Raw genomic sequence first — 27,968 nt, forward strand, 5'->3', positions numbered from 1 at the left:
AATGGTTCTGTACATACATGATCTAAGCCTTGCTTAAGCAAGGAAAATTATCTGCAGCATGCTGGCATTTTACCAGCAAGATGCAAGAACTGCTGGCAATGATTCAGTGATCTGTAGCTAATTGAATTTCAATCCCTCTTCGCTCCTCCTCCTCTCTGCAGACACTTGGACATGCAAAGTATAGGACACTCTGCAACACAGATGCCCTCTGAACGGCACCAACCACTTAGCAGAAGCTACTGCAAATACTCATGTAATGAAAGTGAGCCAATTGTGCTTATTTTCTTTCTTTTGTGAAAGAGAAGGGTTTATGCAAAGGCTATTTCTGTTTGACACGGAGAGTGGAAAGGGGGCACTCAACCTCAAAGGGCACCTTCAACATCACCTCTGCAGAACACACCCCGCCACTTTAAGCTTCCTTTTTGTGATCTGGGTATAACACACAAAATCCAAGGTACCCACCCAACATCAGGAATTCAAGGTGTACCCTACATGTCTCTCAGATTTTCCAAAATTAGCCTATGCCAATATTATTTTCTGACTCAACACTGCACCTCCATGGAGGTGCTTGTTCAGTGTGCCAAACACTGGGCTTTCTGCCAGCAGTTCTGCTGTTTATCTGGAAACATATGGCCCATGCTCCAGAGAGTTAATTTCAACACTTGAAACACAAGCATCATCAGCTTCCCTCTGTTTGCTAACTTATCTGGCAAATAAAACTTCCAAGTGGCATTTACTGACTTGATCAAAAATCTATCACCAACTGACAGCCAACAAGCAAGTCAGAGGCCTGGAGGCCAGAACGTGACTTACATTTCATATCACTGCTCACTTCCTTTTCAGAAACAGCCTTGTCACTGGTGGGCTCTGTAGTGGTCTCCTCATCGTAATCATCTACTTTGTAGCTATTGTAATAGTAATCACGATCTTCCACCACATCCTCTTCTTCCTCCCCTTCATCTTCTTCATCCTCATCTTCCTCCACAGCTGTTCCTGTGAAGTCTTCTACACCTGCTTCTGTAGGGAACTCACTGAAGGGATACAGTTAAGTTAGGGAGTTAAGGTAAAGCCAGCTCCTTTGCAGCCAGCCTTTGGCATAACAGAATAACGACCCTTTTCATCTGTTTTAGGAAAACCGAAGATGATAAAATAAGTGTATTGATGGCTGAACAGCCCCAGCAATGGGAAACAACAGCCCAGCTATTACAGGCAGAGCTACTCCATGCCTCTAGCTCAGTGGGGGGCCCCTAATGTTTCTTTAACAGTTTGTTTTCAGTAAGCTCAAATCTGCAATATCTGCAGGGAAATACCTACTGCAGCTATCAGACCTTCTGACTGGCTAAGGATGGAAAGAATGGGCTGTTCAGCTGCTGTAGAAGGAGCACTGAAAAAGGAGCACTCATCCTCCTGCAAGGCATGTTAATGCTCAGGACTCTCCTTTGGGAAATTCAAAAGCACAGAAATTCTCCTCTCAAACCCCACCCCCTATGTGAAACAGGTAACAGCAGCTTCACATACAGGGCTGTTAACACCTGAGTGAGCAGTAAGAACCTCACCTTTTGTAAGTGTCATAGTCTTCGTCCTCATCTTCATCCTCTTCCTCTTTGGACAGAGCCTCATCCACAACTTTTGTCTGGGGACAACATACATATTCTGTTCCATGGAACTGGTCTACTCCGCAGGGCAGCAGCATGCCGTAACTGTGCAGGATCATCCCTTCTGTCAGACAGGCCTGAAAGGGGAGCCCACACGTGGCAGATGAGGATCATGCCTTTACTTTGGATAACGTTTGCCTATCAGAGGTCCCAATGACGGGAGGACCAATAATCTAAACAATAGCAACGTACGACCTGAGTTTGAACACTACAAGCAAACGGATTTGAAACCTGTAGCATAAGCAAAACCCCCAGAAAAGTCTCTGATCCAGAGCCATGCAGCACTTCCTGGTGTTAATGCACAACCCCCAACCCCACCCCTACCAACCACCCATTTGTCACAGCCCTGCTAAGCTCTGCAGAAATAATCAGGTGTTCTGTGCCAGCTCAAGGGAGAGAGCTCTTGGAAGAAAGGGAACTGCTGTTTGCTTTCCTGGGTTGGCCATTTCATTAAACTTTATCTACTAAGCTTCACATGAGTAAGTGAGTAATTGCTCAACTGCACTTTGTGTCGAGATTATTTTAACGTGCTGTAGATGAAAATCAATTGGATAATTCAAGAAAAAGCCCAATCCAAACTGTGCTTAGACATTATGTCTATACACTTCTCCTCAACTACGGAAATGTATTGCTTTGTGGCGTTGCAGACAAAAATGCAGTAAGAAAGGCTTTATTATGTAGATCAGAACTCCTTTCTGTTTTACTATGCAACAGCACGGATGTAAAATGAGCCAAATATTTCTGGAGAACAAATCTGTTGAAAGCAAGTGATCTTTATATTTTCTGTACATAAAGTTTGTCCTCAATTAAAAAGCAATTCCTCTAGCACAGCTTCATTAAGACAGGTTTTTCTCCCAGGAAATTAAAGAAAGAGAAGCTTAATTGGTACATCCTTAACCTCTTATTTACTAACACTGTCACAATTAAACACTGCGTTGCTGTTTCCACAAAATTTTAAATGTGTATATTTAACTGTGATTTTTTTTTAATTACTCTCAGCTGAAATGGGTGCACAGAGAATTTGTAATGTTTTTGCTAGGCAGATTTACAAAAAACTCCAACCAACATACATAACAAACCACCCGAAGCCCCCACGGTCTAGATTTATTCTGAGAAGATAATCCATCTCTTATGTAAAACCTCACTAATCAGTCACAACATAACTCACATTGCACTCCAAACCAAATCCCCAGCAGCAGCACCAACATTAATGGAAAATGTGCATGAAAAACCCCAAACTCTGACCACTGTGACTGCCCACACAATGGAAGGATGAGCCACCAGTTAGCGTGATGTACCCCAGGGATATGACTTCAATTCCCAGCTCCATCCCAGCATATGATCTTGGGAAGCTGCTTAGGACAGCCTTGCAAGATTGGAAGATAACTTGAGCAGCTACACAGCTTTTTGGTGTCACTTGAGCACTTTTAGGCACTTTGCCATTGCTCTGTGCCTCAGGTCGCAGCCTGCAACATGGGAATGAGGGACCCCGGAGATGAACACCGTTATGCCCCAGCTCCACAGCCATCCAAGTGCATGTATCCGGGGTAAACATTCTTGCCACAGCATCTGTTACCTCTTTTGCTGCCGTGTGCCAGTGCTGATGGCTTTCACACACATCCATCCGCTCCTTGTGGAAGAACCGGCACTTCTCCGGGACCAGCAGCACGTCGCTCACAAACTCACCCACTAAAAAACAAGGGACAGACACAAAGAGGTGAACGAGGGCCCATCCAACCCCCCACAAACAGCCAGCTTCCTACAGGAGACAAAGGCAGCATCAGGTGTCCCCAAAGCACTCTCTGTTGTAAGTGCCTTTAAGGTCTGGGCAGGCACATTCGTGGCACAGCAGCTATCCGTGCTAATGCAGGGAAAAAGCACAGCCTTGGAATTTCCAGGATAAAAATGGGAGAGTGGGCTGATGGCTGAGCACAACGTGAACCCTAAGGCTGAACTGAAGGCAATACATTGACAATGGCAGTCAATAAATTGCTGGAGCAATTTCATGCAGATCTTTGAGAACACTGCATCTGCATATGGAAGATTTCAAAGCACTTCATCGTCCATCTCTAAATGAGCTGTATCATACCAAGGCTAGTTCAAGCTGCCTGTTATTCTAACAGCCTGAACATTTCTACATGCCACAAGTGTTATCTATGTTTTCAGTATCGGGGTATCTGATTAAGTCTTGTTTGTTTTGTTTTTCAGGTTTCCAGATGGCTCAGCTCAGGATCAGCTGCAGCACATTCCCCAGCTCGGACAGCCCTAACCAAAACAGAGCATAGGAAAATAAACCCATACAGCCCCAAAAAACAGAGCAAAACCAGACTCAGCAAAGACACTGCATTCCAGCATGTAGATAACCACAGCCTCACCAGTGCAGTGAAGTTTTGGCACAGCCACAAGGCCAGAATCTTGTTTATGAAGAAGAAAGGGGACAAAGATATCAGTTTGCCCTGCAGGTTTTGCAGCAGTTGAATTTAACTGTTTAGCATAAATATCAATCACAGCTCAGTTTAGCACCAACACGATGGATCAGTATCAGAACGACACAGGCATTACTTCCTGTTCTTAGTCCAAACTCCTAACAAACATTAGCACTGCAATGCAAAATATTATGTTTTCTCAGAAGTTACATTTTTCTTTGCAGATTTAAATGCCAATCCCAGTAACTTCTAAGTAAGAAAATGCCTAAATACCCTAAAAAGGGTAAGGAAAGATCATCGGTCCAAACGTTGCAAAGCAGCACACTCACATACCTGATGGGCAGCTTCCTCCTTTCAAACTGACTCAAGTTTAAAGTCAAGAGGCCGTGGTTTTGGGGGCAGAAGACTCAAACTGATCAGAAACAACAAGCATTAATAAACAGCTGCCACAGACCCCGTTTCTAATATAGGAATGAAAGACATGGAAAGTTCTCTCATCTCAGGCTGTAAATGGAAAACCATTATGCACGGCACATTAATGCTTCACTGATGACCACTAATAAAAAAACCTCCTCCTTTTAGAATGAGAGCAGCCAGAAGAGGTGTTCCCATGGCACCTGGCAGCTCAGCCAGCAGTTTGCCTTTTCACACCTCACCAGTTCAGCCCCACTTCCACCATCCTGTTGTTACCTCTATTTTACAGCTCAGTGCTGGTGCTGGGGGCCCTCCTCCCCCCTCTTCACCTTTGAAATACAGAAGAGCTTTCATTGGCAGGGGAAAGGCAGGAGGGGTTAAACACAGTAGGACAGCAAGATCCTATCTCAAGACTGTCAGCTCCTTAACGCAGCAAGGGAAACACCAGCAGCAACAGGAGGAAAACGTGCAGTTGGACTACAATAAAAACTCATCATCCATTTACAACAAGCGGTTTGCAAACTGATAAAGACCACAAAAATGTATTTTATGACTTGCAACTCAGATGTAAAAACCAAAGAGCTGACAGGCTGAGCCTCACAAGCCCACAGCACTGCAGCAGACGACACGCGTGACAGCCTTTAACAGACAGCCCCAGACTTCTCCAATTTTAGGGCTGTGTCACAGAATCAGGTTAATTTCCAGCTGAACAACACACTTGGGAGAGGATTATTTTTAAAACAGATGACTCCTTATAAACCCAGAGACCTTGATTTCATCCTTGTTCCCATCAGCGGTACTCATTCTCATCAGTCAGGTTTGGTTGCTTCTCCAACTGAGTTTCTACACCTATAAAGAGATGCATCTTCCTCCTGGGATGTAACCACACCAAATTCAGTTTTTACTAATGCTTTGTGGAAGGTATTACATACAGGAGAACAGTACCTACACAGACCTCTGGAATTCCCTTGTGTTTTCTTATGCCAACCCACATGCTAACCTGAAATGCATGCCGTAATTAAGAAAACCAGCACAGCAGTGTCAATCACAACCTACGGGTCAAAAGCTGCATGGTAAACAAGTGCTGCCTGATTCCAGTGGGTGGATGGACTCTGGAAAGTACAGTGAAATCCATGACAGTTCATCTGATATCTTTCACAGTTCAAAACTGGGGATGAGGGATATGGCTGCAAGGAGCAGGGCTCTTCTGAAACAGCTAAGTTTAAATATAGGCATTGAAACAGAATAGAGATCTCTTGCCAAGACTGAAGCAGGAAGCCTGAACAGGCAAGAGTGTTTAAGTTTCCAAGGCAACAAAATATTAAAGCTCCACAAAAATAAGATCAAAGTATTAAATCCCAGTGTCTGTGATATTCAAATACAATAGCCTTCAGGTTTTTATGGCAGTTGCAGAGAGAATGGGGATTTCTTTTTCACGCCAGGCACCATTATTCCAGCGCAGCTGCTATCAAGCTGTCGATCTGTTGGAGAAAGGCAGAGTTCCATCTTGTGGAAATAAAACCATCTGAGTGGAAGTTGGACGTGGAAATGGCAACCCGATATGAGAGAAGCATTATAAACTCAGATGTTCTCTCTCTAAGAAGCCAGGAGGCAATTCTTTACCCCCCGCCCACAAGAACGCAGGGAAGCACGTTGTGCACTCACCCAGGCACTTGTAGGGCACGACGATATGAGTGTGGTCCTTGCACTGCTTCTTCCCCCTCTTGCACCAGCTGTCAATACTGACAGGCTGATTGGCTTCCACGACATTTGTGATCTGAAGGTCTGGATACATCTGTTTAAAAAGAAACATGGATAACTTTACTTCCAGAAAGGACAGGGAATGCACAGAACGGCTCTCAGCCAGAGGAAGCAAGGCCAGTTCTCTGAACAAGAGCAGCTTCAGATTTGTACACGGATACACATTCTCTTCTGGATCAAGCTCCCAACAGCTGAAGACTTTAAAAAAGCCCCCGGCTGTTTGTCACGCAGGACATCAGCAACAGAATGTGTCACCACTTCTTTACACGTGGCAGGAGAAAGCCAGGTTAGGGGCAGAGCTGGGCACAGAGCTGAGGCCTCCGGCTTTGCATGGAGGTGGAAGAGGAGTATTTTTACCCGTTCCATTTTGGCTGGTGCACTGACTGTGTGATACCCTCTGGAAGAGGGCAAGCACCAATAATGAGGATTAATAACATCTTCAGACTGTCTCATCATTTGCCAAGCTGATATGCACCTAACTCCTCAGGTTTCCTTATGCCTGCTCCATTTATAACCTATTAACACTTCTGCTCGAGTTCTCAAGTGCAGACACTGATTTATATTTAGGTTTCCGCAACGTGCACCACATGTAGCCCCAGTTACATCAGCCTTGTAAAACAGTACTGAAAGTTTTCCAGTTCGGACATAGTGGGCTCTATTACCTCCCCATTAAAAAAACATTCCTGGTGGCATTTTACATGCCCGTCACCTCCACGGAATAATTAAAGACACTCTTCAAGGCCAATATGCTGCAGTATCTGGAGCACACTGAAGGGAGATTAAGGCTTTACAATATAGCATGAAGAACCTAAAAGTACAGCCAAGGTTTTGATGAAAATATTTTGCTAATATTCTGGCTGATCTGCACATGTCAGTGATAGCAACACAGCTACATTCCAACTGAAATAGGTGTCAGGCTCCCAGCTGCTGAGCTGCTGCTCTAACTAGCCAAACCCTGAACACAGTGATACCTCCCTGACCTGCAGACTGAAGGCCTCCTTGGGGCAGCGTGAGCTGATATAAACTAGAGGTGACTCCTAAATCCCACTGCAGCGTCCACGCTGCTCTTCCATGGCAGCAATGCAGCAGGGCTGTTCAGGGAAGCGAGACAGTCAAACACAACTCTCCTGCAGGGTTAGCTTGCTACTGACTGGTTAAATTCAAATCCAATTCCTTTGCAGCAGTGAAGAGCCAGATCCCACAGCAATCCTCACCTCCTGGCAGTACTGCAGAATCTCCTCCTTCGTTCCAAAGCAGCTCTTGGTCCCAGAAGTGTCAGGTTCCCATTTCCCGGTCTGGATATTCACATGCATATTTAGCTTCCCACAGAACATGGCAATTTGAGGCTCTGCCACCGCAAACCCTGTCCCAGCATTGGCTGCGAGTGCCTGTGAAGACAAAGAAAAACAACACAAGTTGATTGCTTTACCTGACAGAAAGCAGAACAACTCAAAGCACCAGAAAGGCCCCAGCGTCTCGGCAGAGCGCTCCCACTTCCATCAGCAAAGCCTTGCAAATGCACTTCGTAGCCATATTCCTTGAAGCTGATGGTCCCCACTCCGGGTTTTCCCCAGCAATGCATTTGTTTTTCCAAACTCTGTCTTTATTTTTACAACAACAGCTTACTGAAACCAAAGGGTCATTCACACTTGAAGGTTGTGCCCACAAAAGCTAAAACAGATGTCTGAAGAACTTAAAGAGCCGCTCTGCATCCCCAGTATTTGGGGATAAATAAGTAATCTCATTAACCACTGGCAGAAACTCCTTCGTGCAGCCCTCAGTGTTGCTTCTGCTAATAAATTAATCGCTTCCCACTTCAGGAGGATGCCTCAGAGATTCCAGTCGGGTGCACGCCCAGAGATCTTCAGACATCTGGGATATAGACACCTAGCTTGCCCAAACCTCCAAGTAAGGATGGCTTCTGCTGATGCAGCTCCCCAGCACTGCTGTCCCTCGCCCCACGCAATCCCAGGGCTGCTGCCATGCCAGGTTCTGCTGCCGTGCACCAGCAGACAAAAGCCTGACAACACAAAGGCACATCCGGGTCAAACTGCAGAGCGAGCACTGGAAACAAGGCCAGCTTCCCTTCCTGAAATCCTGCTGGCTGAACAAAAGAAAAAACGAGATTAAACTAAACTGCAGAGCTGGGGGTTTTTGGAAGGGTTAGGAGTCGGCCGTCCTCTCCCCGTGCAACTACAAACCAACCCTAAGAACAACAACAAAGCAACCCACCCTAAGAACTCCCAAATCAAAAGCTCTTCAAAGTGGTTTTGGGGGAGTGAAATCCATTTCAACCGCTTCAGATAAGGCAGATGAGAATCAGCAAGACGCAGCTCCAGAGCAGCACTGCCCCAGGGCTCTGTTTTTCTGGCAGGCTGCACTGCCCCAGGCCACCAATCCTGCCTTCATATTTAACCTTTCAAGCACTCAAAAATGCATATGTTTCTGCAGGCACCGTTCATTCCCTACTGCCTGCAAATCCCCACCAACTTCAATCAATGCACACATGCTCACAGCAAGTCAAAAGTGATCAAGAGAGGAATGCAGCTGGTCAACCCCAAGTGCAGCTCCTGCTTTCTAGATATTAGGGAAAAAATGACTCCCTTCTAACTCCGGAGCAAATTTTAGCAGAGATCACAAAGGAAAGAAGCACACAGCTATATATATCAGATACCAGCACCCACATCCCATAACAGAACACCTCCAACTTCCAACCACTGCTCACTTCTCTGTGCCAAACCTGACAGCCCAATGGCTGCAGCCTATTGCTGACACGTGGACAATGCAGAGCATCAGTTCTGCCCAGAAGATCAGTGTTAAAGCAACTGTTTTGCTATAAATAGCAAACTTGCCATCTCAGAAGTCAAAAGCCCAGAAGTTACAACACACAGAAGGAACACACTGGAATCTCTTGCAAAAGAGAGGAGCAGTTTGCTGGCTTGCTTTTTGAGAGGCTTGGGAAGGCACGCTGCACGTCTCCATCACTCACTGTCTTGGGGGGAAAAGTTACAGTGCAAAACCTGCACTTGCTGCTCTCTGGTCTGTCGGCCTCCTGGAGCACACAACCACCACCACAGAGGGGTGCAGAGCAAGAGAACAACACAAGTGTTGTGCAAGAGCCGACTGACACAACGCAGCAAAGCCTTGGCTGCTGCACTGCCTTCCTCACCGCCCTGCTGTGCCAGGAGGAAAAGGGAAGTGCAGGACGGTCCTTTACAACCCCAAAAACACACGCAAGCTTTCTAAGAGGGCCTTTTCATCTCTCTACAAACAAACGCCGGGTCGGTACCAACCATCAGATACAGCAGAGGAAGCAATCCACAACAAAACTTTGTTTTGTAACGTTTACATCCAGGATCTGAGCTGAGCTCTGAAAGGAACAGAAAGAAATGCATCACAAACATGCACAGCACCGGCCCTGGTAAGAAGAACAAGGCATGTTTTGAGTGGTTTGGACATTGTTAGCACAGCCCATGCTTGTGAAACTTGCTTTGAAGAAAAGTACTCGCAAGTATGCAGCAAAATAAGGTCAATGAGTAAGCAGGAGAGGTGCAGCTCCCATCCAGAGGCAGAAACATCCACCGGTAATCCTTTCACAGCTGCCTTCAGGAGCAAAACTCCTGTTCAAACACATACCAACCTCCTGAAGTCACCCACGGCCGCTATTTACACACTGCTGTTAGCTGCTGTTTAGTCCTGCTGTCTCTCCGGCCTGACACCTCTCACTGTGGCAAAGGTACCATTCCTCCTCCAGGACTGCTCCACAGTTTGCATATCAGTCCGTTGCCATGGCTACAGGAACATGCTAACCCCCAATTCGCAGCTGAGCAAACGAGACTAATTACTTGCTTGATTTCATCACTTTCAATCAAATGGAAGAAGTCTGCTCTGGAATCGCACAGTTGGGTGAGTTAATGAACTGTGATGTGCAGGAGCTGAATCTTTAACCCCGAGATAAGATCTGTGAGTAATGAGCTCCCATTTTTCACCAAGCACATCACTTACTTTACTTGGCATTTTTATCTCATCATACCTCCAAGGACAGAAGGCAGCACAAGGAATCCCAGTGGAGGCCACACCTTTAACTTTGCCACTCACTGAAGAACCTCCCCTACCAGGGGCTCCTGGGGCAAAGACCTGTTCCATTGCCCCCACAATGGGGCTGGTGAACACTTAAGCCAGCAGGAAGCTCAGGATAAAAGCACACCCTTAGTTAAGCTATTCGGTATTCCAGAGAATTCCCCCCTTTCTGCATTGCAGAGGGATGAAGAAAGAGAGCACGTTTCTGCTCGGGACTTTCCCAGCCATAAATGGAAGCGCCCACTCCTGTGTGTGCTACAGAGCAACCCTTTGCACCAGCAGGCTGAGAGGGGCACATCCTGAGCATCCACCCAGCCCTGCACACCCTCTGCAACCACTATTTCAGCAGCTGTCACCCCACGGACACACATCCCTAACATGAGAACAAGCTGAATGTTGTTTGGGAAAAGCCTGTTCCATAAATCACTGTTTTCCCTGCTGGCACTTGAAGTTACACAGCGTTTCATGATCATTTCCACTGTGCCTCTTGGTGTAATTCTGTAATCCAGTTTGCTTTCCGAGACCAGAAAGACACTGGATCCCATAAACACACACATCTCCAGGCTGTTAATGTCAGTTCAGTTCCTCACCCCGTCACACCGTGCCTCATTTATGCATCTGAAACACAGGAATTCAGAGCTCTAAATCTCTCTGATGGAAGCACCTCTCTCTTATGACCCAGTTCCTCATTTACTGCTAACTTCTTCACCTTCAGCCAGCAGGTTTCATCAGTGGGTTTTACCCACATAGGGGCACGGGCTCTGTAGCCCGAAAAGGGGACTTCCCTTTTGCTCTGTAAGAATCTCCCGTATTAAGAGAGAGATGCAAGTCAGGAAGGAAAGGGAAATTTTCAACTCAAATTGGTCTTGGCTTTCTTAGGGCAAGGGGTGATGCCATCAAGTTGTGCTGAGGAGCTTCACATTGCGGATTAGGAACTATTTTCTCCCTGGAAAAGCAGTGCTGCACTGCACAGCAGCCCAGAGTGGGGGATCACCATCCCTGGGGGTGTTCCACAGCCATGGGGATGTGGAGCTGAAGGATGTGGGCAGTGGGCACCTTCACTACAGCACAGCAACTCTCTCCCAGCACTTGCAGTCCTTTAACCTCACACTTCATCCCACACTCCAGATGCAAACTACAGAGTCAATGGGGACACCCAGCAGGGTCTGTTCCAACCCACAATGCAACAAACACGAAAAAACAACCGCTTTCCCTGCCTTAAGCTTCTAGTATGTTACAACTCATTGCAACGTGCCTTACCAAGCAGGCTGGTTATTCTGCTACCAAATGCTCCTCAGCAAAGCTTTCCAGCACGCTGCTGGGGTACAGGTGACTGGAATTTCTTTTTTCAGCTTTCCTTAACAGCACAGACAGTGATGTCCAGGGGGGCAGCTGTTGCAGTAACCTCACACATCCCATCAGATGAGCCCAAACTGGGGCCTTTATCCCAGCACACTCAGGAGCTGAACAGGAAATCTTAGGTTTGCTTCTCATTTCTAAAGAGTTGTTCGTGTACTTACAAAGAAAATCTAAGAATATCCACTGCGGAAAATTGGGGCCACACAATTGACAATGCAGCAGACAGGTCGCTTTGTTTCAAATTCACTTTGCTTTTAGGCTTCCTCTGCAGCAGCACTCAAAAATGGAACCTTCATCCTCCAGGATTCCTTGGGGACCCCGCAGTGTGAGCAGCACTGAGTGCAGGCACAGAGCTCACGGGCACAGAGCTCGGGACGCCCCGGCCTCACAAGAAAATGCCTGTTGTATGACTGTCCATAGGTCAGAGCTGATTTCCTTCTCAGCAGGGTTAAATATCCCACAGCTATTTGCTGCTGTGCCAAGACAGGCCACACTGCACTGTGAAAGATCACCTGTGCTATCTGTGTTTGTGAAAAGCAAAGGCCCTCAAAATGCTGCTCCCTGCACCATGATGCACGTGCAGCACAAAGCGAGAGACTTCAGAACGTGCCATTTCTACTCAATTTAAACAAAGAAAATAAGCCTTTTCTAGATTTAATTGGAAAGAATGAAATGCCCCAGCAGCATGGCAGCCCCTTCCACACAGCACAGACATCTCACTTTTTTGAGACCACTGAGGAATTGAAACAGCTCCTCTGACGCAGACATTGAGTCCTTCTGCTTTATCAGCCTTCCTGTGAGGCAGCCCTTGATGCTGCTTTTACACACGTGAGTGTTCCGATTCTCCTCCCCTTCCTGGGCTGTAAACTGGCACACACACTCATGCAGAGCACTGCTGCCTCTGAGCACAGCCCGCATCTCTGCTGCCTCCAGGCACATGTGGGGATTTCTCCTTCCATTGCACAGCCACTGCAGCACTGCGGGCTGTGAGTTCTGCAGGAGGGCACACGGAGCAGAGCCAGGCTGGCCCAGGTCTCCATGCACTGCTCAGCCTTCAGCCTCACATCCAGGGCCATGAATGTCACCTGTTAAGGAATGGTTTATGGCCATCTAAGGCTCAGGAAATCACCACTTCAATTAAAGAGGGAAAGAATTTGACAAAGGGAATTTACGCATAAGAATTCTAAACAGAATACTTAAGAATCCCCTGAATTTGGATTAACAGCTCCTAAATGTGAGCAGAGCTTTCGATTGGTGCTTCCAATGGTGCTCCACGCTCTGTTTTCCCTAACCTCTCCTGCTTTTATTCAGCAGATAGGTGGCTTGAACCTGGGAAGGCTGATGAATGTCTGACACAGCAGGCAGTAAATCTACAGACCAGCAGCTCATCCCAGCTCTATCGCTTTATTTTTTTTTTTAAATTGCTGATAATTACAATAATGCACATGGGCAGGACTCCAGGACAGGAAGAATTACTGTCTGCAGGCAGATCTGGTGTGAGCTGATAATACCAGCCTGTGTTTGCTGTCGAATTTAGGAGGCAGAAATCTCAGTGAAGCAGCTTTCGGCTTCCTTTAAGTTGCTGAAGGGGAGGCGTTCTCATCTGCTCGCCCTTTATCGACTTTGGTGGTGCAGCAGCCAAAAGCTGGGAGGCGATGCAGGAGCTGCACTGCTGGCTCAGTGCAGTTTATATTTAGATCCACCCCATGCATGGCCGATGTGCAGCCTTGAACGCTCGGAGGTTCAGCAACAACATCCCGTGTACTTTCAGATGTGCTGACAGCAGCCAGAGCACTACAAACACCAACACAACGCCAAAGCCTGGAGCATTCCTATTGCTCCTGCACTCTGCTCTGCCCTTCTGCAGAGAAAAGGGGCTTTCCCAGTACCTGTGGCTGATGAGCAGCCTCTCCGTCCTCAGAATGTGCACTAATTACACAGCAGATTACCTCCTCCTCCTCCTCTAGTCTATCGTGCTCCACAAACCAAGCCTACATGAGTCACTGGGCAGATAATCTGCCCGCCAGACATCTGCACCGGGAGACCATTCAATGCAGACAGGGAGAGCAGCACTGGTGCACAGCCAGTCGTGGGGAGCAGACTCAGCAAAGCCACAGTCCAAGGCTTCCCGAGCTGCCTGTGTAACGTGCTTGCCTTCAGCATTCTCTTCTCTACCCCTAGAGAGGCAAAGTTCAGATCTACTCAGCCGAAACATTCCCTGAACAAACGTTACTGTACCCAGAACTTCAGCTTCCCAAACTTGCGTGTACAGCTGGGACCACAGCAGCTTGCCATGAGAGCTCCCCCAAAAGTCCGAGGTGGAGAGGAAAGACCAGCAGCACATCACCAGCAGCGCCCTGCCACTGCGCACAGATGGCTGCCAGGACTGCTGGCCGTGCTGCCCTGCTTCAGCAAAACACAGCACTGGGGCTATTTAATGCCCCTTTATGCAGAGCCCTCCTAAGTCACAGCACAGCACACACAGGCCAGACCTATTTATTGCTGGGCTAAACGAAGGCACAAAGTCAAGTGACGTGCCTAAGGTCATGCATCAGAGGCTCAGCCTGGACTAATCCTCAGCCCCTGATGCTCCAATCTGTGCCATTACGCTGCCCTGCACAGCAAGACTAATTACTGCTTTCCCACTTGAGTTATTTGGGCATCTGAACCACAGAGAGTCAAGATGCCTTGCTATCTTGCCAGTAAGGGAAAACTTCAGTACAAGATGATGTTTTCACATGCACTAAAATGTAGTGAGGGAAAAGCCGCTGGGAAATGCACCACGTGGCTGAAAGCAGAACCGTGTATTTATGGCTGTTAGCAGCACAGTGCAATGTGAGGAGCAGCACTCAGACATGTTATTTCCTAAGTAACTTTTCCACACAGTTCAATAATGAATCTTTCCCATCTCGAGGCACTTTATCTACATAATAGCCAGGGAATACAACCACTGCAGTGACCAGGATACGGAGATCCCGTAATACACAGGAAAGTACAGTTACAAAAACCTTTCATCACTTCCAAACAATGTGCTTGAAGCAAAAGCAACCAGCTGCTAGACCAAAACTCATCCCAAATCACATGCATACACTTGTCCCCTCATCTTCCTAGTGGACAGAAATGGAAGAAAGGAGACAGAGAAGAATTTATGATCACCAGGCAAAAGAACCTGAGCACTTAAACTGCTGATTCAAAGTGATTAAGCATTCCAGAGATAGATCTAAAAGAATCTGTACAGATGTTGTTTTAGAGAGCTGTGAAGCTCACCACGACAAGCTGCTGCAGCACTGTGGTTTCTCAGCCTGACCACACGTCTCACCGCTCCGATGGCACGCGATAAGATAGAAAGGCTGCACAGACTGTGGTCTGATCTGCACCACCACGATCCAAAAAGCAGGCAGGAAACAGAAGAGCGTATTTCAACAGAGCATTGAGAATGTGAAGTGGCATGGAAAAATACCTGGAAAAAGCAGTGTGAGATAAAGGGAAGGTAACAAGTGGAAAGTCTGCAGTGCAGGCGTGCTTTGCCTTCAGCCACTCCTGAGCTCGAGTTCAGCTCCCCTTAAAGATGTTGCTCTCTATCACCAGTTGGCTGTTCATGTGCACAGACTGCATGGCTTGGAAGCATGATAGAATACACTGAAGTCCTGAACCTGGGCAATACATGAACCGCCTCTAGCACATGGGAAGAGCTCCACAGCAACCGCTCACAGCACGCTGCAGCACTGCATCCCCCATCTCACATCTTCTGATAAACACTCGAGCTGGTAATTCTGACACACAAACAGCACAGATCGAACTTCTCCACGGGAAGGGGAAACCAGGAGGTTTTTACATGATGGCATTCCAGGCTGTGCTAACGGCCATCCTCCAAAAACAGGAAAGCCACGGCTCCAACACAGCGCTGCTCCCACTCTGCCAAGCAGCTGCTGATCCAGGCTCCACAGAGTTCAGTTTGCAGTTAAGCTGCTCGTTAGGAAGAGATCCTACCATTATGGGTTGGAAAAAAAATAAGGTGAAAGAATTAGCTCAGCAAAGCCATCTCCAGTTCCCACAGAAAAGCAGCCCTTCGGTTTTTGTGACTGCAGCTATTTTGGATCCCAGCAAACAGCAACCAAACCGAGGAGAAGCTGCCAGCTTCCTTTCACCAATGCTGGCAAACGGACGTGCACAAACAAGTGGTTTTAAAGAAACCTATAAATAAATACAGGCAAGTGCTAAAGGAGCCCAAGAAGGCGGCCTGGAGCAACACCCGAACTGCATGAGTCAGATGGGCAAAGTTTATTTGCCAAACATTTCTATGAGGCACCCCAGCACGAAGAGCAGGACTCAGCCTGATCTCACCACCTCCCTGCTCTCAAAGGGAGATATAGAAAGCAAGCCCCCCCACCCACAAAGCTCACCCATTGAGATTCAGCATCTCTCACAAGAGAGAGATCCAACAGCAGAGCCTGAGCATCCCTCGAGTTTTGCCAGCAGGGGGGTCACACAAAGCCATGAAAGGACCTCGGAACGCCTTAATGGATTCCCATCTTTTACTCTTTAAAAGCAATCCTGACTAATTCAGGAGCATTTTATTTCCGAGGCATTAATTTATCAGCTGGGGTTTAATAGTCACCACGTCATACCATAGCTAAACCAGCATACAGAAACTCTAATGGATGTATTAAACAGCTCCTTTAAGGGAAGCAATAGGCCTCTACTTAGACTAACTGCTTAATGCTATTAGAAAATTAAGGAGTAATTTATAGCACAGACTAAAGCTGGCTAGGACCGGATCCCCTTTACTGATTGTGCTGATCCAGAAAGTAAAACTAGTCCAACAGAAGCCAGCACAGAACATGAGGTACATCAAGGCTGCTGCTCTGGGAGAGTTAAGTGATGCTGCACATTGCACAAGTGTGCCCAAATTGCATGTGCTAAGTTTTATAGCTATGGGGGCTACTGGGCTGTATCACACTGTGCAGCATTGCACGGAAACAGAACAAAACACTTCCATTAGCAAATTCCTCCTGGTTTCAGGGAGGAGGAACCCATGGTACACAGGTACCCCATTTCCTACAGGCTTCCTTAAGCATTTTCTGCCACTTTTGAAGGTAGGTGTCAGGGAGCAGTTCCTTCCTATTTCCAGCCAACTCGGGCATGGCAATGTTCTGTAGCTGCACGCTCCTGCTGCTCAGCCCCCAGACAGCCCTGGAGGAGCATGACACTGCAGTGAGGACACTGAAGCACAAAAGCATTACAAGCCACAAGCTTTATTACCAATCTGGGAGCAAAAGCTGGCCGTCCTGCAGCAGCAGGGGAAATCACCCTTTGGAAAAGAACCAGCAGAACAGTTTTAGACAATCTAGCTACACCTTCAGGAACAAGAGGCAATATATACCTACCCATGCTGAGGGCCGGCAGCGCAGCATAAATGCTCAGCTGTCACAAGTTTTACTTCCTTTCACTGTGCAAAGCAGATCCAGACTGCAATGGAAATGCTGACTTCACACATAAGCCCCGTCACTCCAGAGCGATGGGAGGGAAGATCGATGGGAGTATTGATGTAACAGGCCATTCACCATTTTCCTAGCCATGGGCTGAGTAGCTCCAATAGTTTTCTCAAAGTCAAAGGATGAGAACACTGCACAAAGTTCTCATGCCAGGGAGTGGAGGTTTTGTTTTTCATAAGCTGACTCCAGACACGGCCCAGCAAGGCTTGCAATGCAGACACAAAGCTGCAGACAGCAACCTCACCAAAACCTGGCACAACTCTGCGATGGATTAGTCCTATGGAACGTGTTCAGGTGCCTCACATCATAAGTAATCAGCACTTGAGAAGGAGCCATGCTGAAATTATAGCTTGGTGATGTAATAGCACCAGAGAGCCAGGAATGTCTCATTCTAATATCCTGATTTTGGATGGATATACAAAAAACGTTGAGGGCCCCGATGTGTTTCTAAGCAGCCTAAGGCTCAGTTGTCTTTGAGGCTGACTCTCCGTGCATCACCTCCAGCTAACCCAGCCAGCAGTGCAGGATGACTCTGGCAGGAGCTGGGGATGCCAGGGATACTCAGAAGGTTGTGAGAATCTGCAGTGAGTGCTTTTGGCTCTGACTGAAAATATACGATGGATTAAGAAGAGGAAACTGGGCAAGGAAAAAAAGCTCATGTGTAGAGGCTGCAAAGCAACCATAAAACCTGGACAGCAGTGATGGATGGACTAACTAACCAGCTGCATGATTCCATTAGAGGTCGTCTGAACTCCGATGGTTCTACCTACAAACAGAAGGACAGGACTATCAGTCCAGGGACTGCACCACTCACGGATGCTCAGCATGCATCTTTATTTTGTGCTTTATATACTCCACAATGCATTCTGCAGCTCCACTGCTGAAGAGCATCATTTTATACATGACGTACACACATACATGGATGTCACACCGCTGCTGCTCAGAGATGCATCTAAAGAGATATTCTAAACCAGAGAAGTCATTCCAAAGCAAATACTACAAAACACACAACTCTCTGCTTTATAGAGCTAACAGTATTCAGAGTTACCTGTTATAAAGAGTCAAAATTGACCAGCCTCCTATTACGGCTTGAGGGAAAAAAGAGCCTATACAACAGGCAACACATCTCAAAGTTAACATCACAGCAATAGGTGCTGGAAGTGCAGCTACAGACGGCTGTGAGCATTAAACCCCCCTTAGGTGGTTAACTTTGCTGCCAGCTGTAGCTAAATCTTGGTTATGCCCTCAGTTATACGATCCAGACAGATTTAATAATCACAGGCTATTGAGTACAATAACAGAGCAGCATGAATAAAGCAATCAACCACTTACACAGGAAGGAATAACAATTTAACTTCTTGCAAAAATCTTTAAGGACGGTGACAGGGAACACAACAAGTCCAATCAAACCTAAGGCCAACGAGGCAAAGGAAATCATGGCATGGTTGCTTCTCCCTGAGGCAAAAGGCCCATTGGCCTCTGCAGGCAGCACTGCCCACTTCTCCTCCTCCACTCTGTGAAGTTTCCAGCCTCACATTTCGGGGACATCTTCATAACGTGCTTCTCTGGAGCAACCAGTTCAGCTGTTTGCATACACCTGACTAACAAGTACAGCACTGGTCTTTTCAGAGCTGTAATACCCTTGAAAAACATCAGCAGGAATCACAAAAGGGCTGCAGTGATCCTTTCTGGTCCGTGCCCCACAGTGAAAGAGGGAATTAACGTGCTACAGATGCCCTGTGGAAAACCTCCCATGTGGTTATACTTTGAACAGTATTCTTCCCCCCCACACTAATTCCCATGTGGAGCAAGGTCCAAAAGCTTGCTTAATACAACTGAGCACAACAAATCCACCCAAACCCAGGAATTCCAGCCTAGACTCCAAAATGCTTTTTGCTGGTATTGCAGGTTCTACAGTTAAGCAAATCTGAACGGAGATTTCTGGGTGTCTTGCAGCCCTGCTCCATTAGGAACCCAGCTCTTCCCTTCAGTCCTTCTTGGAGGCAGACTGCTGAGCAAAGCATCCTCTGGGCGGGGAGAGAAGGCAGAGGGACTGCAAGGGGATCAGCTGGCTGAGGGTCATCTCTCTGTCTCTTAACCTGAGAAATGAAGACATTCTGAAGCAAGACACAAGCATTGAAAATGAAGGAATACATTATCCAAAGACGCGATGCACCAAAGCTGTACTACAGATTGAAACGTAAGTAATCCACGTCAGCTGTTGCAATTAGCGTGACAAATACATGTTGAACATGCACAGGATAAGAGCACAAGCCCACAGCTGGAAGGTGGGGGGGACCTAAAGCAACCACAGGCCGTGATGCAGAGCACAAAGCCAGCTGCAGACAGCGCAGGGACAGGGCAGCAAAACACTATGCTGCAACAAGCCTGCGCTCTGGCAGGCCATTCATCTCCTGCCTTTGTTATTGGGAAATTGCTTCCGAGAAAGCAGCTGCTGCCCTGAACAGAATACCCACACACTGCCCAGCTTTGTTGCACAGCAAGCACTGATGCGATTGGAACAAGCCAGCATTTATGAGGAGCGGTGGAGGGGGCAGTGGGTACAACGCTTCTGTTGGTGTTCTTCAAGCCAAGCTTCATGTTTCAAAACCCAAACCAAACCCTTTTGGTTGGTCAGCAAGAAAACACCTTCTGCACTGCTTGATGCTTCCAGTTCTGGGGCTATGAAGCTATCCTAAAGGACTCTGGAAGGCATTTGAAACCCTGCAGCTCCAACTACTTAGAGGCGCTTAGTCTTATTCCAAGAGCCCAAGTGGGAGCTGCAAGCATCCTGCTCCACTGCAGAGCAGCAACTGCGTTCCATGACACCTTGTACCCTCATCCCCTTGTCTCCCTTCTTCCCAGCACACATAACACTGAATGAACACATGAGCCTTGCCATGCACCCAGCACTGCAGAGTTCACCTCTGCGACACTGGCTAACGTGCACTGCTTGGATCTCAACACTTTTCCATTCTTTTGGGTTCCTAAATGCACATCTGATCTTGCTGCGTCAAACGATCCAGACATCAAACTCAATTCCTTCAGCGAGAGCTTTGATAAATTATGCAGAGGAAGTCACGTTCAGATGCCAATACACTCACTGGGAACTCAAAGCACAGCTTTGAATCAACATTTTGCATTTAATCTTTGGAGAGGAATACTTTGCAGATTAAAGCAAGTCTGCCCCTCTCTATTTCAGGCCACAACTACTGTAAGGTGACCAGGGTAAGGAGTCAGCACCCAATGCTCAGCAGTAGTGACTCAGTGTAATTCACACCCATTGCTCCAGGACCACTTCTGGCAAATTATGAGTCCCAGTATGAATGGGAAAAGATTAAACACTGACAAGATAAAAAATCCGCTAAGACCCAGCAATGTGCCACCTCAAATCCAAAAGCATAGAGGGAATTTGGTGATTAAAAGCTTTATGCTGGATGCCACCATCCGTCTAAGCAGAGCCCAGCGTCTGTTGTGAATATGCACTCCAAATCCACTTGAAATCTACCACGAGTGCACGATGTTGATTGTAACAGATGGCATGGGCAACATTTTCCTTTTTGTTGCTGTCGCTTCACACTATGCAATGACATCATAATTAGTGGGATTCATCAACCCCAAATCCAAAACAATAGGGATGAGTCTTTTGGCAGGGAGCTGGGGCTAAAAATAACGTAAAAGCCTTTAAAGAGAAGCCCAAAGATTAAAAAATGCAAATGCTTGGCTTTTCATTTAAGCATCTCAGTTTCCAAGTTAACAGAGGGCAACACCCAGAAAATCCCAAGTAGTTCACCCAGCCTCCTGCCCAGCCCTGCAAGGAAAGCACCGGTAGATGACTCCTGAGCTGCTATCCCTGTCTATCACAGTGCTTCAGGGCAGCAACTTGAACATGCCAAGCACAGCAGCTGCATGAGGAAAGACAAGCCCACGAGAGCAGGGAGTTAACAGGACAACACAACTTTCCCCCATGCAAGAGTGAAAAGCCCACTGGCCAGCAGCTCTGAGCACAGCAGACCCTCAATAACACCACCTGAGCAGCAAACGTTTGCTGGTTGCAAAAACAGACCTAAATGAGAAAGGGCACTTCCAAGGTTAAACACCACTTTTACTTCAACGTGTCTGCTAAGGCTGGTTGTCAGCTTGCTTGATGTGATCAGCAAGAAGACGGCAGTAAGATGATAATTAGCAACTCTTAAATGGAAACTTCCCTAAGAAGGAATCTTCTGTTGGAGCCAGGAGGAAGCACGGCCCGTTGTCTCCGGCTGCGTGTGCATCTCCCTCCACGTCCTTGACCTGAATCAGCCCATACTTCTGACTGCTGTAATTTTGTTAGAGAGCTTACCATATGAAATTACCTAAATGCATCCCTGTCACAGAGCCAGAGCCTGGAATCCCAGCACGGTTCTCTCCCCCAGCACAGCTCCGCCTCCATGATGAGTCACGCTGCATAGAGCCCATGCGCTCTGCCCAGCCTGCATGGCACACGGAGCTCCACCAAGACACCCAGCAGAGGACCAGCTCCCCCATCCACGCTGTTATTTATTCGTGCATTGCATTTAAACGACGCAGGCAATTTTGAAGCTCTCTGTGTTTGGCAACTTGAAAAAACTCCAAGTCATCATTTCATAATGATTTTCAGTTAGCCTCGAAACGCAGCGAGGCCATCCAAGCCAAACCATTATCGACTCCGTCTCCTCAGTAAAGCCCTCCAGAGCTGCACAGAACAGCCCCCACAAAGCAGAGGGCTGCTCAGTGGGCAGTGTGCTGCACGGCTCATCTCCATAGGGATGGAGGGACAGCCCCAGCCCCCCAGCACAGCCCTGTGCAGTGCCACCAAAGTAAGGCGTATTCCCCCGCTGGTGGCACAAAGCAGCCCCGTAACACTGGGCTGTAAGCAGCTTAGCAGCACGTGCTTGTGGTCAGGTGGGCAGCTGGCTGTGCAAAGCCAGGCCGGGCTCTGCTGCTGGTGGGATTGGTTTACCATCCTCTGCAGAAGGTCAGCATTTCCATCCTTTGGCTCAAGCCGGAGGTTTTGCAAATGCAGATGAAGTTAAAGATCAGCCCAGCCAGACTGCAGAGCAAGCAGCAGAGCCATGAAACAAAGTCAGCTGCACTTCTGTCTTCTCTTTTCTATGGGATTGCTCAGGAATTTGGACAGGAATAGACACCGGTCCCAGCTGAGGGGACTGCAAGCCTAGTGCCAAGTTAAAAGAATTGTTATCCACGTACAAGATCTTGACGAGGATTTGGTCATTTACCTCTGCAGGAGTTCGTAAACAACAAGAGCAACAACATAAGAACCATAAGCTATTTTTCCTGAGATCCCAAACCCTCCAGCACCCAGCCTGCACCCGGCCTCACCCCAGTGCTCCCAGTACAGAGCCATCAGATCTCCTGAACGAGGCAAACTTAGTGAGCCTGCCATCCTGGATGAAGCACAGTAAAGAGGAGCCCCTGCTTTATGGCCATCACAAGTATCTGAAATACTCCAAATAAGAGCCAACGTCATCTTAAACTAACAATGGTTCAGAGGTGCTGACTGCATCAATTAAATACAAATAGAAATCAACAGCACTGCACTGTTTTATTGCACATAAGCAGCACGAGAGCAAACAGCTGAAGGACATCGTCAATTTACACAACCTAAAGCAGTTCACAAGAAGAACGTGAGATGCCCTGCAGGCATTCAAGGCCAGGCTGGATGTGGCTCTGGGCAGCCTGGTCTGGTGGTTGGCGACCCTGCACATAGCAGTGGGTTGGAACTGGTGATCATTGTGGTCCTTTTCAATCCAGGCCATTCTAGGATTCTATGCCAAAGAGCACACACCTCGTGTTTCCAACTGGAGAACAAGGTTATGGTTTAAGCACAGTTGTAGAAGCAGATGCTGCAGTCAAAATAACTTATGTTTACAAGATTGAGTCCTTATGCCTCCCAAATACACATGCAGTGGGAAAAAGCAAAGGCAAAATCTTTACCAGCAACATCAGGAGAGAAGCACCACATATGCAGAACAGGCCCCAAATTGCTCCTTCCTGCACTGCACAGCACTGGAGAAGGTGCAAAGTGCAGTAAGAAAGCCCAAATGCAGCCAAAGCCACCCCTACAGTGGATTTCGAATAGCCCTCGTGTTGCAATGGGTGTTATTAACAAAAAGATGTCTAACCCAAGGTAGAGAGATATTAATGCCTCATTAACATGTAAGGTCACAGACACAACGCCCTCACAGCTGGGGCTCAGGAGAGCTGCAGCCCTCTGCAAAGCACAGAGCTCACCTCCATGGAGCAGCCCAAGGCAGCACAGAGCCTCCCACAGCAGCCGGTGTCCATCACTGCTTCCTTATACGCATCTCTGCTTCAGGGGAGGTTTTGTGGAGGCTGAGATGAGGTGCTGCAAATAACTGCTTTCATACCAAAGCATTTTTCCTAACGCTTCCTGGGAAGTGAAGCTTTGGGATCTGAGTGCAAAGCAAAGGCTGTGCTCAGGACTGGAATTTTCCTGAGCTGTTTCTCCTCAGGACTCGAACACAGAAGTGGAAATTTCCCCTAGGTGGAGTTCTTTGTTCAGTGCAGCAGGCAATTACAAGTCCCTAAGGTCTGCAGAAATGGCACAAGGCTGATATTTTCGTTAGTGGGAATTTAAGCACACCACACAAAAACAACAGCGACACAAAAGGCACAATCCTGACATAAGTCGGCACGTCCTTTTCTTTACCCTAAACAGGAACAGAAGCATCCAGGATAGCTTGGGAAGAGGGCCACTAAAACCAAAGGCTATTAAAAAGAAAACCAAAAGCAGCATCGAGCCTGCATTGCCTGAGATTCGATTACACCCAAAGGTCAAGTGATAAAAAAGAAACTTTCCACCCCTGAAGGTCCCGGGGACACAGCACAAGCAGTTTATCATTGGAACAGAGATCAAATTAGAATGGATTCATTTGCTTTTTTTTTTTCAGTTGGCATCTGAGCCCCATTTGAAGCCCCCTCAGATTCCACACGCAGAACTCAGCAGCCCCCAGTTCAGACACGAGCCCAGGAGGACACATCACCCTGCAAAGACAACAGCACCATTTGGGTGTCCGCGCTGTCTTTGCCCTGGTACATTCCCATTCATTTGCACGGAGGCTGTCAGAGGTTATCTGCCAGCAGCACCATCTGAAAGGAGGGCTGACACCGGCCAGGAGCCCTGGGGAACGCCCTATTCAAAGGCTCAGATGCCAGTAATAAATAAATAAGTAAGGCTGCCACTCCTCTTCCTCCATGCAGGGGAGAAAGAAAAACAAACTGTGGTCGATAAGCGGATTAGCGGGTGTTCCAGGGACAGGGACTGCTGGCTAAGATAATCAAGCAAAAGAAAATCCACCTAATGGGACATTGCCAATTCCACTGAACTGATAAATGCAGCCACTGCTATGCGTTTTCCTTCACTCTGCAATGCTTTCAAATGTCCTCTTTATTACAAATAAATCTACCCCTTATTTTTCACTGCATTACCTGCTATCCGCTAGCAAAGGCGATAAAAACAACAGCCACCATTTCACTTCCTAAGCTCTGCATCCAGCTACGATTCCAGAGCAAATCTGGCAGCAAGGAAGACCTGCAGCTCCCCGCTGACAATGCAACGGTGGAGAATGCAGCAAAAAAACAAGAAGTAAAATGTGACAACTGACATTTTGTGCCAGCAGATGAAGGAGGCTGTCACGCCTTCAGGATGCAGATGGTGCTGTAGGAACAGCCCAGCAGATTGCACGCTGAGCACCGACCAGCACAGTGCACCGTGTAACCCCTGATCCACAGCTCAGGAGCAGAGGGAGCCTGGGATGAGCAGTGAGGCAGGACGGGGTCCAGGTTAACCCTCTTCCATCGGGTCAGCACCGCTGCATTGATGGCACCGTCCCAGGGCGCTCAGGGCTGCCAAAGCCTCTACTGACCCCACGACAGGTGGGTGAATGCTGAGCTCTGCTTCTTCAGCCTCAGAACACCGGGAGGGCCGTGTCTGCTCCCACAGGAGGACGTTGGCTTTTCATAATGCAACTCCACGGGCACAGCGGCTTCCAGAACGCGTGTTGGATGTGACAGAGGAAGTGACCTACAGCTGGAGGAGCTTCTCAACAGGTGCACGAGATCGGATGGACGCAGCCACCGCCCAAACGGCCCCTCCCTGCCCCCCCCGAGGGGACCCCGAGCGACCCCAGCGCAGCACCGGCCGACATCCTTTAGGCCAGCCCTGCTGCAAGCATCCTCAGCACCGGCCTCCCCCGACAGAATCAGCACCGCGTTTCATCGATTCAACGCAACGATAAGGAGGAGACGGAGCGCCGTGCCTTCAGAAGCAGGCAAAGCCACGGGCTGGTGTCACATCACGCGTTAGAAACGTCGCAGGGCTGCGCTGCGCTGAGCCGGGCGGCCCGGGGCTCGGGTTGCTGCAGCAGAGCGGCGAGCGCTCCGGACCCGGCCCGGCCCGGACCCGCAGAACCGCGCGGCCTTCCCACGGCACCCAGGAGCGGTCCGGCCGGTTCCGTGCGCGGCTCCGAGCCGAACTGCGGGGTTTTCCTCCCGAGCCGTCAGCGGCTCAACCGCACGGAGCCGCGAGTCCCAGGGATAAAGCCGGAATTTCCCTCCTCTCGTTACCTCTATGCGCACGTACACGCGAAAGCCGTGCCCACACGCACACGGATTGCAGCAATTAACTCATTTCTACACCAATCGGGCACCGCTCCGCCGCCCGAAGCGCCGCTCCCAGACGCAGCCGGGCGCTCGGGACAGCAGCCGCGCCCAGAGCCCGCCGGCACACCGAGCCCCGCTCCCACGGCAGCCCCGCAGCGCCCTGCGGAGCCGGGCCGCTGGAAGATGGCGAGGGACCCCCCGCGCCACCGCCCGGCCCCTCCGCCCCCGCGGATCCGAGCCGGGCCGGGGGAGGCTCGGCCAAACGCAGCCCCCCAGGCCCCGCGACGGCGCGGAGCGAGGCGATACCCGGCCCCAACGGCCGCCCGCGCGGCCCTCAGGGCTCCGCTCCGCGCGCACCCACCTCGATGTATCCGGCCAGCGTGACGGCGGGGCCGGCCAGCCCCAGCAGGAGCAGGAGGGGGAAGTGCCGTGCGGTTCCCATCGCTGCCACCACCGCCGCCGCCCAAGCGCTACTGCGGCCCCCGCGCCCCCTGCGCGGCGCGATGGGAGCCGCCTCACCAAGCCCCGCCCCGCAGCCAATGGGAGCGCGGCGGAGGTGGGACTCCGGGGAACGAGGGGGATTGGGCGAGAGCCACACCCGCCTCGCCGTTCTCGGCCAATGGGAAGAGGAGCCGTCGTGGCGGAGTTCCCGCCCACGGGGCCGCGCACCCCCGCGGCCCTGCGGGAAATGGCGGCCTCGGGCATGCGGGCTGAGCTCCGCTTCGGGCCCGGGATGTCCGAGCAGCGCCGCTCGCGGGGAATTCGTTATATACGGAAAAGGGCCTTCGCGGGGCTGCACGGACAATGGGCCGTCGGGGCTGTTGGTTTGCTCCCACCAACGTGTCTAGGCTGCCCGGTCCAGGAGGCAGACATGAGGCTTCCCCACATACCCGGCGCGAGCGGCTGCGCTGCTCGCCTCCCTCACAGACACAGCCGCGTTCCGTCACGTCACACAGAACACACGGACTCACTTCGGTATGAAAGTGCACAAACAGAGGAGAAAAGATCTCAGCCCAGAACGTCACATTAAAAACACCTCTGTTCCAACTTCCACAGCCCTCAGTGCCTCCTATGGGCACTGGAAAGGTTGAAGGGAGTATTGCTGAGGTGTTGCAGATGGGGGTAAATCTGAGCCACAGATCAATAAGGAGCCCCAGCTTTAATTAAAGCAGCTGCCTGCCCCGCTACTCACTTATTACAGCCTCTTCTTTATGGCATTTGAAAGCCTTGAAGTCCCTCTTACTGCGGTCCTCAGGGATGCGTAATTTTCTTCTCAACTTGGCCAACTTCAGTTGGAAAACAGTGCTAATGAGTTCATTTTGGAACCTGATACATCCTAACGTAAATATTCTGTTGTGCAGTGTGAATACAGGAGTCAATAACTGAGGGTATCCAGTCATAACCTGGATAAACCTCTGTACCTCATAACCCCTCCGGGCCGGTGCATTTTGCAGACGTGTCAAAAAGGCTGATGGAAAATTGGGCTCGTTAATTTGAGGCATGTGAAGGTTTGGTGTTTGGGGTACAGCCGGAACTGAAGTAGTTGGCTGCAGGTTCCTGAGTACCTCCAGAAATAAAGTCAGGAACGCCTGAGTGCAGAGGCCTGCAGAGCATCGGGGCTGCCATGAGAGCATGAATTCCCACAGCCACACTGTGCCCGTGTGAGGAGTCAGCAGGGCGACACAACCAGAACACACCGAGTGCTCTGCTTCAACTACTGACCGCCTGTAGAACTACTGCACGACTGGTGTGTGTGACAGCATCAGGAGCTCAATAGGGTGAGTGGATTTACCTCTGCCGTGCTCCATCAGCCATCACGGAGCCCTCATGGAGCAGGAGCACAAGGTGCTGCAGCATCAAGATGCAGTAAGGGCTGAAAATGACCTTCCAAAGCCCACCAGTGATCCACCACCTCCCACAGATCCACTCTGTACCACCCTAGACAAGTGATTCTGGCACTGCCTCATTGTGCTCGGCATTAATGTGGAGGCAGTGCTTAATATATGCTCAGCGAGGCACAGGAAGGTTACATTAATGTCCATAAAACCCTTTAAGATTCCCAGGTGAAAGGTTCTATGAAAGTGCAAATAACTCACATACTTTATGTTGTCTAG

The 27,968-nt window shown here is 49.0% G+C and overlaps 1 protein-coding gene across 8 annotated transcripts in view; it reads right to left on the reverse strand.

The window, feature by feature from the left end:
• APLP2 (amyloid beta precursor like protein 2) overlaps window positions 1-26,337 on the reverse strand; it is a 41,187-nt gene extending 14,850 nt beyond the window's left edge. For all 8 annotated transcript variants that reach the window (XM_040652052.2, XM_040652051.2, XM_040652050.2 and 5 more), the window contains exons 1-6: window positions 26,216-26,337; window positions 7,471-7,644; window positions 6,161-6,290; window positions 3,232-3,344; window positions 1,557-1,732; window positions 814-1,031 (exon numbers count right to left, since the gene is read on the reverse strand). In XM_040652052.2, the coding sequence (XP_040507986.1) occupies window positions 814-1,031; window positions 1,557-1,732; window positions 3,232-3,344; window positions 6,161-6,290; window positions 7,471-7,644; window positions 26,216-26,296 (892 nt within the window). In that variant the 5' untranslated portion in view covers window positions 26,297-26,337. The remainder of the gene's footprint in view (window positions 1-813; window positions 1,032-1,556; window positions 1,733-3,231; window positions 3,345-6,160; window positions 6,291-7,470; window positions 7,645-26,215) is intronic.
• Between the last annotated feature and the right edge of the window lie 1,631 nt (window positions 26,338-27,968).

Source organism: Gallus gallus, chromosome 24 (genome assembly GCF_016699485.2).
Source record: "Gallus gallus isolate bGalGal1 chromosome 24, bGalGal1.mat.broiler.GRCg7b, whole genome shotgun sequence".
Classification (NCBI taxonomy): Eukaryota; Metazoa; Chordata; class Aves; order Galliformes; family Phasianidae; genus Gallus; species Gallus gallus.